Source organism: Leiobunum rupestre, chromosome 11 (genome assembly GCF_980474605.1).
Source record: "Leiobunum rupestre chromosome 11, qqLeiRupe1.1.hap1, whole genome shotgun sequence".
Lineage (NCBI taxonomy): Eukaryota > Metazoa > Arthropoda > Arachnida > Opiliones > Sclerosomatidae > Leiobunum > Leiobunum rupestre.
Genome location: NC_143394.1, coordinates 27,691,776 through 27,708,578, shown reverse-complemented (window position 1 = coordinate 27,708,578; position 16,803 = coordinate 27,691,776). Strand labels below are relative to the sequence as shown.

At 36.2% G+C, this 16,803-nt stretch overlaps 1 protein-coding gene across 1 annotated transcript; it reads left to right on the top strand.

Annotated features, from left to right (window-relative positions):
* Window positions 1–5,136: 5,136 nt before the first annotated feature.
* LOC149922112 (uncharacterized) lies at window positions 5,137–7,636 on the top strand. Its single transcript, XM_090163801.1, has 9 exons — window positions 5,137–5,203; window positions 5,272–5,361; window positions 5,787–6,008; window positions 6,074–6,250; window positions 6,330–6,512; window positions 6,574–6,675; window positions 6,735–6,956; window positions 7,022–7,198; window positions 7,278–7,636. The coding sequence occupies exons 3-9, from the start codon at window positions 5,788–5,790 to the stop codon at window positions 7,408–7,410; spliced, it is 1,215 nt and encodes a 404-aa protein (XP_090019927.1). The 5' UTR covers window positions 5,137–5,203; window positions 5,272–5,361; window position 5,787; the 3' UTR covers window positions 7,411–7,636.
* The last annotated feature ends 9,167 nt before the right edge of the window (window positions 7,637–16,803 follow it).

The following is a 16,803-nucleotide window of genomic DNA, read 5'->3' as shown; positions in this document are numbered from 1 at the left end:
GTATTCTTCTGCGTAAATGCGAGCGAGTAAATGCTCATAAATGGAGGTTAGTAGTAGTAGTTGTGAATTCGACTAAATTGGATCAATTTAAATAAATTGGGTAAAGCCAAAAATACAATAAATTTTGGTAAATTTTTTAAGAATAAAATTCATTTTTACTACTTTTTAATCTAGTTTTTCTAAAATTATTTCGATTTACCAATCAAGCCGTGAATTAATCTGTTTCCTGTTATTATCTTAAATTACCCGAAAATGTTTAATTCATTAGCACTTACTTACCATATTTTATAAACATTTATCAAAATTATTTAAATTTACCCATATTATTAAACTTTAAGCAAATTTTTATATTTAATCTTAATTAATTGGCAGCACTCAAATGCATTGCATTTTCCACAAATTAATTTGCAATAATCCAGATTTACTATTAAGTACCCAAATTAGGTAGCGTTCACCCAACTTTACTTGGTCTTGCCTATGTTGCCGGCATTTATCTTAAGTTTACATATTTTCCCTACTTTATTCGTATTTGCTCAAATTCCTCGCATTTACCCAATGACAGAAGAATTCACCCAAAAATAGTAAAATGTTCCCAATTTATATATTTTTAGGTTTTTATCTTATCGTATTTAACTTACATTTACTTACATAATTTCTTTTAATTTATTAGTACTTACCCAATTTAATCCACTTTTTCCAATTTAGATGAATTTACTCAAATTAGTCGTAACTAACCGAACTTTACTTTATCTTACCGAATTTCACTCGTATTTTCTGTAATATATTAACATTTTCCTTAAATTATCAGTATTTACCCAAATTTATCGATTTTGTCCAATTTAGACGATTTTCAACCAAACTAATTAAAATTTACTCTTTATAACTTATATTGCGTACAAAAATAATAATAATAAAAAAAAACACCCACACGAATATAAACCAATTAGTCGAAAAGTCTTTAAACTTGAAATATAATATATATTAGGCGAAATTTAATATAATACACACGGAGATTTAATATTTAACCCAACAAGAAGATTGAATATACAACATAACTAGGAGATTTAATGTAATATAAAAGTTATTAAATTTTATTAAAAAGTTTAAATTACTTGGTTGAATTAATTACAAATTTCTAGCTGGGAGGCACCGTATAGGCCATTGCATACGCGCGATACGACTCCAGGGCTTAAAACCCGATCATTCCGATCCGGAGACGATTCCTCGCCTTAAAAATATCGTCGATTTCCAAGTAATATTGTGAGCAGACCAAATGATGGAAAATTACGATATTATGCTGTAAATTAATAATGAAACTTACTTGAAATCATATAAAAAACTCGGCAATGACGTAAATCGGTAAAGTTATGAAAAAGGTTCGGAAAAGCGATTCACTTTACAAAATATTTTCCCATAAGAAAGCATTAGGAAGGTACTTCCGTATTTTGGCGCCCCAAGCGGAATATTTTCGCGTTAAACGTGAATTTCTCATACGCTCGTTAACATATGAGACGTTTCAAGCTGGCGGGCCTTATTCAAAGGTTCAAAGGTTCAAAGGTTTTTTATTCGCTCGTACAAAGTACACCCTTTTGTAACAGGGCTGCTCCAATGGGAGCTCAGCATTAATTATACAATAATACACTAGTAATAAAAATAAAAGGTAATGGTAATGGAAAATTAACCAGGAAAACGTAAACAGGAAAAAGTAATATACAACGTTATGTAATAAATTTTAGGGGGAAGTACTATGTAGACCGGGAAACAGAGAAGTTAGGGTAGTCAAATAAGTTAATTTTTCTTCTTCTGCCAAGTCTCTAACACCTTTTGGATCACCTCGAAGTCCCAAACATCCCCTGGAAGACCAATAATATTTTCCAAGGGGCACCCAAAATGCTCTGCCCGCCAGCTGTTACACGCTTGGTCAGTTTCCGTTTCTGGGCATTCTAGGAGAACATGATAAACATCCTCATTCACTTGACCACATAGCTTACAAAGCGGGGATAAGGCTTCGGAACCCAATAATTCCACTTGACGTTCCCTGGTTAGTAGGGCACCCGTTCGAGCTTGAAAGAGTAAACCGCTGCCCCACGACCCAGTATAACATGCCTCTTTCATCGGTTTTTCTTTAGCTTTGTAATAGCCGAGGCTTGTTTTCTGACGTACTTGGGACTTCCATGATATCAGTGCGGCTTCCTGTACCTCTTTCTCCACACATGTTACCCATTCCTTATAAGAGGTAGCCTTGTCTCTCTTTGAGCTCAGACATAATTGCCGGTCCACTCTTTCTATTGCTCGAGACCAGTCCGTTTTAGAGCCATTGTCTCGAATGTATGTGTATATTTTCTTAGCTATCCTTCTAGCATCCATAAATTTGAGGCGTCCCAGAAATTTCAATTTGCTGCGAGCTTCTCTGGTTGCCATTGTACTCCATCCCATCTCACCATCTATAGCGGCATTAGCCGCAAATGGGCCTGCATTTAGAGCCGTTCTGCCTACCGCTCTCTGGCATCTCTCCAGCCTCTCCCTAGTCATGGCTGAATAACAAATGACCTCGTTTGCATACGTCATTGTTGGTACGGCTACACTCTTCCAAAGTGTACGGCTGACCGAGTATTTGTTGTAGGACTGCTCGGCTAGGTTACGAACTACCCACCGCATCGCGTTTCCCTTTCCAGCCACTATCTTTTCCATGGTACTCAAAAAAGGACCAGTACTATCAATGGTAATGCCCAGGTATTTGTACTTGTTCACCTTCTCCATTGGCTTCCCGTCGAGAAGGTACGACCACTCATCAACAGGCTGTGTAGAAAAGGACATTGTATTTGACTTATCCATGCTAAATAGTAAGTTCCTACACTTGGCAAAGGCCGAACAAATGTCAAGTAGCTTCTGCAGGTCGTCAGGGTGATTTGCGAAGAGTACAATGTCGTCCGCATAAAAAAGGCAAGACACACAGAGGTCCTTATTTTTTGGAGGATACCCAGGAAGTTTAGCTCCATACCCAGAAACTTGTAGTGACTGGGCTAGGTCATCAAGGTATACTGTGAACAGGGTGGGAGATAACGGGCAGCCTTGGCGTAAACCAACCCTACTCGATAATTCAGTCGTCGCAATCCCCTCCAGATAGTATGTGTAGTTACATTCCTTGTACAGACTCTCAATTTCTGATCTCAGGGTAATAGGAATAGCCTTGGAGGAAAGACATTCCCACAGTTTAGACCTATCGACGCTGTCATAAGCTTTCCTCAGATCCAGGAAAGCAATTTCCAGGCGTAGAGCCATTTTCATGGTCAATTCAATTAATTGCATGATGACAAACAAATGATCGCCTATTCGTCGGTCCTTTCGAAAACCTCCTTGGGGCTCACAAATTAAATTATTTTCCTCCAGAAAGTTAGTAAGGCGATTCTTCAGTAACATTGCATACACCTTATACATTACTGAGGTGACAGCAATGGGGCGGTAGGAGTCGAGCTCCAGAGCATTTTTGCCTTTCCCTTTATAGATTAGAGTCACTCGTGCACAAAGCCAGGATAGTGGTGCCACTTTACTTCTCTTAATAGAATTCAATATACTACACAGAGACAGGCGAGCGTTAGGACCAAGAGCTTTCAGACTTTCAGAGTAGACTCCGTCCGGGCCTGCTGCCTTCCCCGTTTTTAAAGTACCAAGCACCTTATTTAATTCCATAACTGAGAATTCATCGTCACAAAGGGGATCTTTCGCTTCAGTGCCCGAGCAGCTAGTTGAGAGGGATGGAGTGGTGGGACCGACTGTGGGGCTGAGTAGTTCATTCTCTAGATCTTTGATATACTCTGTGATTCTCAGAGCCACCGCCTTCTTTTCCCACAAGAGGGACCCATTCTTCGCTCTAGCTCCTTTAAAAGCCTTTTCTACCACCACCCCCTGCTTCCTCAATTTTTTCACGTAACGCCAGAACTTCTTTCCTTTGTCTTTGGCCGCCTTTTCGATATCCCGTTCCATTTTTAAGTTCACCAGTCTAATTTCACGTGATACTACGTATTTCGCGTTGGCTTTTGCGGCTTTATAGGCAAACCAGAGGTCTCGTACAGAGTTAGTATCTGCTCCTCTAGCAACAGCTAGTCTGTGGGTCTTTGCTGCCCTTTTTCTAAGTTTGATTGCTTCCCCAACTGACTTGTTCCACCACTTCTTTGGCAGTATCTTATTCTTAATGAGCGGGGCTGGCTGTCTCTTTTTTAACGTGCCTTCCATTGACTTTAGCATTAATTGAACGAAATTTTCATACGACTGATCACTCGTTCCCATACCCTCTTCCATGGCCAACTGGAATAGTTTCATATGTTCTTCATTATCCAATTCCCAAAAAGTCCTTGGGTTGGGTTCCAGGGCGAGGCAATTGGGTTTTGTAACTTCAACTTGTGGTGACTCACAAATTGCCTCCAAAAATAGACTGTTATGGTCGCTACCAACACTCTTTACACCAAGCTCATCGATTTCCATTTTCGTAAAGAAATTTACTAATTCTTCGCTATAGAGAAAGTAGTCTACTGTTGTACGATATGCCTCATTGTGCCCTGTATACATTCCACTACAAATTGGAGCCAAGTTACCCATTATTAGGCCGAAACTTTCAGCAAACAGCTTCACCTGCCGGCCCTTTGAATCTTCCTTCCCACACTCCGCAATATGGGCATTGAAATCGCCCATTATACAGACTTTGTAACCGTTCATGACTGCTTCTGTGACGTCCCTACTGAGGCATTCATAGATAAGACTGTTCAACGTTTTGGCTGCTGTAGAAATTCCCACAGCAAAATACACTAGAGCAAAAAGAATATTTGGCAAATTTTCAAAGTAGAACCACATGTGGTCTGTGCAAGTTTTGTGTAGCGTAAGGGGCGAGAACAGATCTAAGTTGGCCGTGATACAGCGAAATAAATATATTCCAGTAAATGTGTAAAACATTTAATTTATAACATTGCAATATTTACAAATATACTTTCTTCTATTAAGATTTAAAAAAATCAGACTGTGGTAGGCGCCTTAAAATCAATAATAATTATCATAATAATTCTAATTATTATTTAATTCGCTTAGTCCCAAGTCATCTAGCGACTTTTAATACCTTACGTAATATTGACTCACGTTTCACGCGCAAGAAAAGGATGATGTCATAGTGACGCCCGTTTCACGCGCAAGAAAATTATTACGTAAGATTGACGTACGTTGCACGCGCCATAAAATAATTATTAATCATCAAACTTAGGCCTAAAGTTTATACTCTCCTAGCTCATTGTGCTGGGCCAAACTTTGAGGGATATTAACGATAATAGACACTCATACTTCGTCGGAAAAGAGCTACTCGTTATTCGCTAACACGTAAGTTATACAAAACCTTTTCGAATTTTAGCTTGGTCCTACAAAGGACTACCATAAAAGAGATCTGAACCTTTGTACAAACATGCAGGAAAGATAGCCACTACACACATTTTTGTGTATTTTAAGATAGTCCTTTGGATTAAATGATTAAAACTTATATAAATCAAAGCTTCAGATCTCTTTAAATCATGGTAGAAACTTTGATAAAAAATATCTTGATTAAAAGTAGCTTAATTCCAATTCGCCGCCCTGAATTTAAATTTGAGTAACGAACGTAGAAATTGTCATTTAACCAAAATTAAATGAGCGCCGGTTTTCAATTTTGGGGGTGAAAGAGGGCTGTTGCGATTGGAAAGCAATTTCATCGTATGTGAATGAGGAGCACATTTTGATTAATATATTAACCTGTTACATTTATTATCCAGAATGGACCAGCCGGAAGATAAGGGCATACGCGAGAAAAAAGATAGGAATTCCAAAAAAGGTAAGTCGAAATTCGGATTCTCCTTATTAAGGGCACTTTTTTGTTTAGGTAAAAGAAGGAAGCATGATCAATATGGATTCAGGGAAAGCCCCGACACAACGGACACTACAGACTGTGAAACAGTTGTTTTAAAAGCTCTGAATTATGACCACCTGCAACGGACGTAACTATGTTTAGTGCAACTCGTCGTCATTAATAATAGTTTAAACCGTTTTGGTTATTACGCAGGGTATCAACGGACCAAATTGGAAACGTGGACATTAGTCAGGAAAACGAAATCACGCGCAATTTGAATCCCGAGAACGGACAACATCAGGACACCACATCGATCCCAAACCAGGTGGTCGTCTTTAACGCAAAAGCGGTTTCGTTGAGTGCCCCAAAGGAAGACCAATCGCAACTGATGTAAACACCGCCACTATTGGATTAAACGCAACGCAACAGATTCGTTAATATTTTTTTTCCGTTTAATTTCGGTATGCAGGACATTTATTGTCCATCATCACGTCGAAATAGAAGGGGAAGCTGATTTCGCCATAGACAAACTCCCAAAAAGATTGCGTGTTGTTGAAAACGACAAAAACGATCAGCCTAACGCTACATCAATTCCGTACCAAGAGGAAGCAATTGCGTTACAGAAACTCAAGGACGATCAACCGGAAAAAAGGTAACTGCCACCGCTATAGTTATTAGTAATTAACAGATTAACCGTTTTATTTATTCTACAGAACTTTAAAAGGCCAAGCTGAAAATGAGATCATTCGCCATGGGTTAGATCCCAAAAAGAACCAACGCCTCAACAGTCCGTCGGATTGGGAAGCAATTTCATCGTATGTGAATGAGGAGCACATTTTGATTAATATATTAACCTGTTACATTTATTATCCAGAATGGACCAGCCGGAAGATAAGGGCATACGCGAGAAAAAAGATAGGAATTCCAAAAAAGGTAAGTTGAAATTCGGATTCTCCTTATTAAGGGCACTTTTTTGTTTAGGTAAAAGAAGGAAGCAAGATCAATATGGATTCAGCGAAAGCCCCGACACAACGGACACTACAGACTGTGAAACAGTTGTTTTAAAAGCTCTCAATTATGACCACCTGCAACGGACGTAACTATGTTTAGTGCAACTCGTCGTCATTAATAATAGTTTAAACCGTTTTGGTTATTACGCAGGGTATCAACGGACCAAATTGGAAACGTGGACATTAGTCAGGAAAACGAAATCACGCGCAATTTGAATCCCGAGAACGGACAACATCAGGACACCACATCGATCCCAAACCAGGTGGTCGTCTTTAACGCAAAAGCGGTTTCGTTGAGTGCCCCAAAGGAAGACCAATCGCAACTGATGTAAACACCGCCACTATTGGATTAAACGCAACGCAACAGATTTGTTAATATTTTTTTTCCGTTTAATTTCGGTATGCAGGACATTTATTGTCCATCATCACGTCGAAATAGAAGGGGAAGCTGATTTCGCCATAGACAAACTCCCAAAAAGATTGCGTGTTGTTGAAAACGACAAAAACGATCAGCCTAACGATGCATCAATTCCGCATTAACTCAGATCACAAAAGGAAAACCTTTGCAAACCGATTAAAGCTTTTGACAAATTTTAAAATTGTTTTTCTGAAAGATTATAACTTTAAAAGGTGTTTTAAATATATATTCCTAAGATAATACATTTCAATTAACCATTATCTAGTTTTTATCCATAATATTTATTTTCCTTCCCATATATACTATTATAGAGTGCATTTTGAATAAACATTACTTAAATGGTTTAGGAACATTTATCAAAATTGATTGTCTTAATGTAAAAATAAAATTATCTGATGGTGCAACATTTTTGTTAACTCTTTTGTAGTCTCGCGTTATAAGATTTTAATTTCCAAGTATTCGTTTATAGAGTGCTTTTGAATATATAAAACTTTCTTAAATAGTTAAGAAACGAATATCAAAATTGTGTTTTATAAAGATATTAAAACTAAATGTAAGAAATGTAAACATGTACTTGCTGTCTAGCGTGATGAAATAATTTCATTATTTTTATCTTATATAAAATAATTCGATAATATTTAGTCGTCTTATGTACCTCCTTTGTTTCCCATTAAAGTTCAATTTCCTCCTTAAAATATTTGTTTTTTTTACTTCGCCGCATTTTGAAATATTTGTTTCCGTTAATTATATTCTTTGTGTGTCGCAACTCGCGAAAGGTTTCCATTATATAAAGCATACCTTGCGGGTCCTGGCTATCGGAAATATTACTTCTTGGCGATTACCTTGGAGGGTGAACCATAGAACGTCACTACACGGAGGGAATAAAGTAAAATAAGCCGCAGGTAGTATACTTCGGTAAAGCTGAATAAACGACGACACCGTACAATAGCATATAGACTACAGTACTACGGAAAATTTACCTTATTTAGTGTAGTCCAAACAATATTTGTAATAGATTATGTGCCATATTACGCCTTCTGCTATTGCTAAAATTTTCAACTTCAAATGGTGGAAGTTGTCGAAATATCTAATGTTTAAATTTCGCGCTTGCAGCTATGACAATAGATGGCAGCATGGTGCTGTGTTTTTGTTTAAAAATAATAGCCGCTCGTTATTTTCAAACAAAAACACAGCACCATGCTGCCATCTATTGTCATAGCTGCAAGAGCGAAACTTAAACTTTGTATTTCGACACCCTCTCTCAAAGATATACATTTCTACATTTATTAGTTCAGTCCAATCAGTGATGAGAACTCTTTAGTTTTCACTCTTTGAAGCGGTTTGGTCAGTAAATCCGCGTTCATTGTTTCGGTTGGATAATAATAATTTCACGAAATGATGTCTTATGTCAATGTGCTTCGTCCTACGCGTGATGCTTTCATTTTTGACCATTCTTAGACAGCTCTGATTATCTTCAAAAAATTTCGTGGAGATGTTTCCTTGTTTAAAATCTTTCAAAAGTGTTTGAAGCCAGAGTGCTTCCTCGCGTGTTTCCGCGAGTGTGGCACTCGTACTCAGCTTCCGTTGAAGAAAGTGCCACGTTTGGTTGCTTTGTTAAAACAGCGGTTGTTGAAATAGCGTTTCTCAATACCGCGGTTTTTTCGAAAGAGCGTTTTGTTTGATCAGCGTTTTTTGGTTAAGCGTTTCTCAGTAGAGCGGTTTGTCAAAACAGCTTTTTCCATAAACAGCGTTTCGAATATAGCGTTTCTCAAATTAACGATTTTGGTCAAGACAGCGGTTTTCGATTTATAGAGGGAGTTATCTCGAGGCTAGCGCACGGAGCGCGCAACGGTTAGGTTAGCCTCGAGATAACTCCCTCTATATATCGGAAACCGCTGTCTTGACCAAAACCGCTGTTTCAAAATCGTTAATTTGAGAAACGCTATATTCAGAAACGCTGTTTATGGAAAAAGCTTGTTTGACAAACCGCTCCACTGAGAAACGCTTAACCAAAAAACGCTGACAAAACAAAACGCTCTTTCGAAAAAACTGCGGTATTGAGAAACGCTATTTCAACAACCGCTGTTTTAACAAAGCGCCGTTCCAACAAAATGCTGTTTTGAAAAACACGCTTTTGAAAACGCTATTTTAACAAATGCTATTTTAGTCCAGCGCTCTATTCCCTACATACCGAGAATTCTAGAGGTCGGGGACGGTTAATCACTATCCACGATTAAATTGATTTTTTTCGGGGAAAAAATGTAAACAAAGAAATTTACCGGTTAATATTTCGGAAAATGATAACAAAACATGCCGCCGACGACGATTTTTCGATGCGCCGCTGTTCATTTTCCGATTTTACTCCAATACCAACTTACCAAGAAACTCAAGTGACTGCTTTTATCACGAATTTCAATTGAGCTTGATGACTGCAAAATACAAACTATAATATTTAAAAATATATCTATTTTCTCAATGTACTCTTCTCGTGACGGCGGCGCTACAGTAGCAAAACGGAGAAAATAAAGACTAAATCTTACTAATAGTGCTTAAGCTTAGAAACGCGTAGCCGTGGCGTTCTCTCTGCTCTCGCTTTGCGTGTGAGTCCGGCGCTTAGCAGCCTAGGCCTCGGTCACACTTACACCGCGAAATCGCTACATACTGGTTTACAACTCGTTCACGCTTGGCAGAGGCCCCTTTAAAGCGATTCGAAGCGCTTTCGAGGTGTACCTATGGACGTGGCTCTAGTTACCTGAAATCTCGACGGCAGCCGGGTTTCTTAAAAATGGCACTATGAAAGTCAGTGGCGTAGGAACGTTTGAAAAGTTGGAGGGGGCAAAGTCAACTCAACCCCGAATTCCCGGGGGGAAACGGCTTTCTTTGCTCTAATAACAATTTTTTAAAAGCCGAAAACATCACAGTTTTAAAATATTTGACCTTTGGAAATTTTTCACGTGTTCGAAATGTTATTTTCTACCAAAGAGGGTAGAGTTTAAGAAAATCGAATTATTCCTTGATACAAAATCAATAATTATTTGATCTAAAGTTCCTGAAGATTGAAATATTTTCATATGATGATAATGTTTGCTTCATTATACGTTTTAAACCTTAGATTTTCGGTTTGAAGTGTCAAATCTATTCAGGGTCGTAGCTAGAAAAAATTGCGCCCTGGGTGAGTGAAAATTTGGCGCCCCCAATATAAGCTAATTTGTATTCCAAATCATCTTTTGGCGCCCCTATACCCTAAACACGACAGTGACCAAACCGCAATCAGCTTTTAAAATACAAGCCCTCTATGTATGTGCACGATAACATTTTTGTTGTCAAGACAATCGCTAAACTTCTGAACAATATTACACATTAATAAGCCTCGGAATCCGAGTTTTAAACCATGTTCATACGTACACCTCGAAAGCGCTTCGAATCGCTTTGAAGCGGTTTCTGGTAAATGTGAACGCGGTGTCTGCTAATTAGCAGACGGAAATCCAGTAGTTAAGCGAGCTTCTCGCGTTGGCCGCTAGAAAGCTCTATGGTTCTGGTAGCCTAAATGGCTTATTGTTTTAGCGAAATGTAAGATAGAAGGGTGGAGACCTCTGGTTGAGTTGTCATGGAACAAAAATATTAAATATACCAACACCTTTAATAATTGAAATCTATTGGGTGGCAAACAATTATAATGGAAAACTATGGCTTTTAAGCAATAAACTTCTTTTCTATGCTATAAAGCTGCAAATTCGAATAACTATTGAGAAATAACTTTAATCTTAACAAAATATATGCCTTTCCAATAATGAATGTTTTCAATTAAATTTGAACACCTAAATAGAACTATTTCAAATTTGAGTGTTAGTTTTTTTTTCATACTAACATTATTTATTATCAAAATTAAACTTTGGCAATTAAATGAGAACGCACATGCTAGGTTATTTCAAATTTGAGTGTTACTGGCATTTTTGAATGCTAACATGATTAATTATCAAAATTGAATGGTGATATTTAATTTTGAGCGCCAATATGAAGAAGAAATCAATGTTGAGTTATAGTTGTTAAATTTGAACGCCAATGTAAAGAGTTGGTCAAATTTGAATAGTAGTAGTTAATTTTGAAAGCTAATACGAAGGATTTTTCAAAACTAAATGTTGTTAGTTAAATTTGAGAGGCAATTGAATGCTTTTTTTACAGTGTTGGTTGCCTCCTATATGTATCCACATGCACCCGACCAGATATAGCTGTTAGCGTATCAATTTTAGGTAGGAGTATCTCAACTTCTAGCCCGCGGGACTGGACACCAGTCAAGCGAGTAATGCGGTATTTGAGAGGCACTATGGATCTGAAGCTAAAACTTGGGAGCTCTCTAATACAATCAAATGCTTTAACTGGATACGCTGACGTGGATTGGGGTGGTGACCTTACCGATTGGAAGTCAAATACAGGATACGTTTTTCAATGGCTCGGAGGAACGATTAGTTGGGCTAGTCGTAAGCAACCAAACGTGGCAATTTCTTCAACGGAAGCCGAGTACGAGTGCCACACTCGCGGAAACCCGCGAGGAAGCACTCTGGCTTCAAACACTTTTGAAAGATTTTAAACAAGGAAACATCTCCACGAAATTTTTTGAAGATAATCAGAGCTGTCTAAGAATGGTCAAAAATGAAAGCATCACGCGTAGGACGAAGCACATTGACATAAGACATCATTTCGTGAAATTATTATTATCCAACCGAAACAATGAACGCGGATTTACTGACCAAACCGCTTCAAAGAGTGAAAACTAAAGAGTTCTCATCACTGATTGGACTGAACTAATAAATGTAGAAATGTATATCTTTGAGAGAGGGTGTCGAAATACAAAGTTTAAGTTTCGCTCTTGCAGCTATGACAATAGATGGCAGCATGGTGCTGTGTTTTTGTTTGAAAATAACGTAATAACGCTCGTTCTCTGTTATCTGAAACCAAAACTAAAAACAGTAGAAAATAAATCGTTAAGCTCAGAGCTCAAGTTTCATTTTTGTTCTCTAAATCTTTTCTTGGTAGTCCGAAATAAATATTTTGACGTTATTTTCTAGTTTTTCTACAGAAGTGATACTAATATAATAACGTTAGGTACACGAAATTAAATATCATAGTTTAGACCGTAATCCGGCCACCCGAATTAATGGCTTTAAAAATCGCTTAATGATTTAGGCCCAAGGTGGTGCCTTCGGTACTAGCCTAGCTGATTATTATTACTTAACTTAATATAAAATGTGAATAGGATATTTTGTATTTATTTTGTTTACTTACTTTGATATTTTTCTAGGGGCCCAATTTACGGGGGCACAAATACCTTTTGAGGGGGCCGGTCGGCATCGCTGGCTACTGGCCTGATTGTCTGGCTGGTGCCAATGAATCCAGCGGACTAACTCATATGACCACGACACATACTCCAACGTTAAACACGTCCCAAATTCTACTGTGGTTGATAGACAAGAAGTAAATGATATATTAGATAATATTACAACAAATGCAGCCGTTGCTGACGACGTAATCTCTCCAAAATTTAAAAAAAATTAATGAAACTTTCTGAACCATGATTGTTTCCCATAAATTTAAACTTCACGTCGGGTACGTATCCAGAATCGTTAAAAAGGTCTTATCTGCCATATCCTTAAACGAGGCGACACAAACGAGCCGGTCCTATAACGGTACGGTAGGTATTCTCGAAAGTATTCGATACGCGTTTGCACAGTTTTTGTGATAAATATAGTATTATTTCTAATCACCAATTTGGTTTTATGAAAAATAGAGCCTTAAAACCAGTATATAAAAATATTATGAACAATTTAAACGACGGGAAATATGTAATAGGAGACTTTCTAGACCGCAGAAAGGCATTTGATCTGGTTAGTCATGGATATACCTCTTAAAAAACTTCGTATCCAGGGTATCCGAGGTAAGTCACAAGACTTGATCAATTAGTATCTAACCCCAAGAAGGTGTAAAACTAGGGTTAACAATGTATCATCTGACTCGAAATATATCAAATGCGGTGTTCGATTTTATCACCCCTTTTGTTTCACCTCGTTGAAAACGATTTATTCAATCCTGATGATAACGACTCACTAACCCTATACGCTGACGACTCTCTCATTTTAGATAACGATGTTCACTTAAATTTTATGTTTCAAACATTAACTTAACTTTAAACAAAATATATAATTGGCTCTCCAACAACGCCTTTTGAGCGGAATGTCTTTAACACAGTAAACATGACCTAAGCCATGAAAATCAAGGAAAAACTTCAAAACCTAAATGTCTGTTTTAATATTAATCAAATAACTAGAGTAAATACGTGTAAATATCTTGGAGTTTGGTTCGATGAAAACCATACCACTTGGAATGTTCATATTGATAAATTTGCTTTGAAAATTTATTTATACGATAATTAAAAACCAAAAATATTTTGTTAAAATCTCGGTTTACGCTACAAATAATCAACACCTTATTTTCGGTATCGCGACTCGGGGTTAAACCTTCATTGCCAATCGTAATCGAATTCATAAATAACAAAAACGAATGGTCAGAATCATGTAAATAAAACCGTATTACGAGCCAACCAATAAACACCTTAGCGCACTTACAAGGAGACGACCCGAGGTGTAACCCACCGATTTTGCTTAAACTCGGTGAATAAGTAGACCTTAACGTAACTTCAAAATTCCCAAAGGAAAAAGTTACGCTGGGCTTTTTTTTGCCAGGGCAACCGAAAAGGTTTTTGAAAACACCAAATCAAAATTTCTTTATGTGATTTAACAAGGGAAAATCACATATTTCAAGAGACCCCCACCCCCATGAAAAAACAAAGAAATTTGAAAAAATTAAAATTTGAAAAAAAAAATATGTAAATTGGCCAAATTTTTGTATTTTTGGGTAAAAGCGAGGGAGGTAGGGTAAATTGAGGTAAGTTAAAATATTTTTGAATAATTGCTAATTAAACTAACAAAATATAATTTTTTTTATATAAATTCGACTAATTGGACCAATTTCCAAAAATTGGGTAAACGCGAAAAACACAATAAATTTTGGTTTATTTATATTAAATACGAGAAATGTTAATTTTAATTTATTTGAGTTAATTCGTCTGTATTGGACAAAGTCGATTAAATTGTGTAAATACTGATAATTTAAGGTAATGTTAATATATAAGGGAAAATCCGAGTTAAATTCGGTAAGAGATATTTAAGTAAATTTGTCTAAATTAGACAAAGACGATTAAATTGGGTAAATACTATTAAAATAAAAAATATTACTTTAGACAAATGCGAGTTAAATACGGTAAGATGAAGTACTAAAAATATATAAATTGGGAACATTTTAGTAATTTTGGGTGAATTATTCTGTCGTTGGGTAAATGCGAGCGAGCAAGGGTAAATGCTCTTAAATTGAGGTAACTTGAAGTAGTTGTGAATATATGAACAAAATATAAATTAATTCAGATATATTTGACTTAATTTGATCAATTTCCATAAATTGGGTGAACCCCAAAAATTAGGTAAAATTTGGTAAAGTTGAGTGAAATACGAGAAGTATTCCGCAATGTAAGTAATAAAGGGTAAATTTTACTTTATTTTGTTTAAATCGTCTAAATTGGACCAAGTCGATTAATTTGGGTAAATACTGATAATTTAAGGTAATTACGGAAAATACGAGTGAAATTCGGTAAGATAAAGTAAAGTTCGGTAAGTTACGATTAAATTGGGTAAAACCTAATAAATTAAAAATTAATTTAGAAAAATGCCAGTTAAATACGATAAGATGAAACCCTAAAAATATATAACTTAATTGGGAAATTTTTTGTATTTTTGGGGTGGTGGAGTGGTTAGCACCTTCGCCTCGCAGCAAGAGGAGCCGGGTTCGATCCCAACTTGTGGCACTGGGTGAAAACTCGGAACAACTCCTTCTGCGTTGAGTTTGCAAGTTCTCTCCCCACTGGTTAAAGGGGTTTTCCCCCGAGATCTTCGGTTTCCCCTTCCATAAAAACTTGTTTAAGTAAACGGTAATAGTTAGTGTAGGGAGCTGTTGGCTCGCGTGGCATGCAGGGCTTGCCACCACCCTCCTACGCATTGTAACCCGGCTACCTGAATTAAAGGCTTTAAAAGTCGCTCGATGACTTAGGCCTAGGGTGGTGCCTTGGATATTAGCCTAGCTGATTATTATTATTATTATTAGACACAATTATTGGGTGTATTCTTCTGCGTAAATGCGAGCGAGTAAATGCTCATAAATGGAGGTTAGTAGAAGTAGTTGTGAATTCGACTAAATTGGATCAATTTAAATAAATTGGGTAAAGCCAAAAATACAATAAATTTTGGTAAATTTTTCAAGAATAAAATTCATTTTTACTACTTTTTAATCTAGTTTTTCTAAAATTATTTCGATTTACCAATCAAGCCGTGAATTAATCTGTTTCCTGTTATTATCTTAAATTACCCGAAAATGTTTAATTCATTAGCACTTACTTACCATATTTTATAAACATTTATCAAAATTATTTAAATTTACCCATATTATTAAACTTTAAGCAAATTTTTAGATTTAATCTTAATTAATTGGCAGCTCTCAAATGCATTGCATTTTCCAAAAATTAATTTGCAATAATCCAGATTTACTATTAAGTACCCAAATTGGGTAGCGTTCACCCAACTTTACTTGGTCTTGCCTATGTTGCCGGCATTTATCTTAAGTTTACATATTTTCCCTACTTTATTCGTATTTGCTCAAATTCCTCGCATTTACCCAATGACAGAAGAATTCACCCAAAAATAGTAAAATGTTCCCAATTTATATATTTTTAGGTTTTTATCTTATCGTATTTAACTTACATTTACTTACATTATTTCTTTTAATTTATTAGTACTTACCCAATTTAATCGACTTTTTCCAATTTAGATGAATTTACTCAAATTAGTCGTAACTAACCGAACTTTACTTTATCTTACCGAATTTCACTCGTATTTTCTGTAATATATTAACATTTTCCTTAAATTATCAGTATTTACCCAAATTTATCGATTTTGTCCAATTTAGACGATTTTCAACCAAACTAATTAAAATTTACCCTTTTTAACTTATATTGCGGAAACTTTATCATATTTCACTCAAATTTACCAAATTTTACTTAATTTTTCGGTCTAAATCAAATTAGTCAAATATATCTGAATTAACTTATAATTGGTTCATATATTCACAATTACTTCAAATTACCTCAATTTATGAGCATTTACTCGCTCGCATTTACCCAACGACAGAATAATTCACCCAAAAATTCAGAAATTTTCCCAATTTATATATTTTTAGTTATTCATCTTATCGTATTTAACTCGCATTTACCTTTAGTAATTTGTTTAATTTTAAGTTTTTACGCAATTTATACGTCTTTTTCCAATTTAGAGAATTTTACTCAAATTAGTCGTTACTTACCAAACTTTACTATCTTTAACCGAATTTAACTCGGAATTTCCGTAATATATTTTGTC

Coding starts and splice junctions, on each gene's coding strand:
- LOC149922112 (XM_090163801.1), top strand. CDS start 5,788: ATGGACCAGCCGGAAGATAAGGGCATACGCGAGAAAAAAGATAGGAAT. Junction 6,513..6,573: donor GACGATCAACCGGAAAAAAG/GTAACTGCCACC, acceptor TTTATTCTACAG/AACTTTAAAAGGCCAAGCTG. Junction 6,676..6,734: donor GATTGGGAAGCAATTTCATC/GTATGTGAATGA, acceptor TTTATTATCCAG/AATGGACCAGCCGGAAGATA.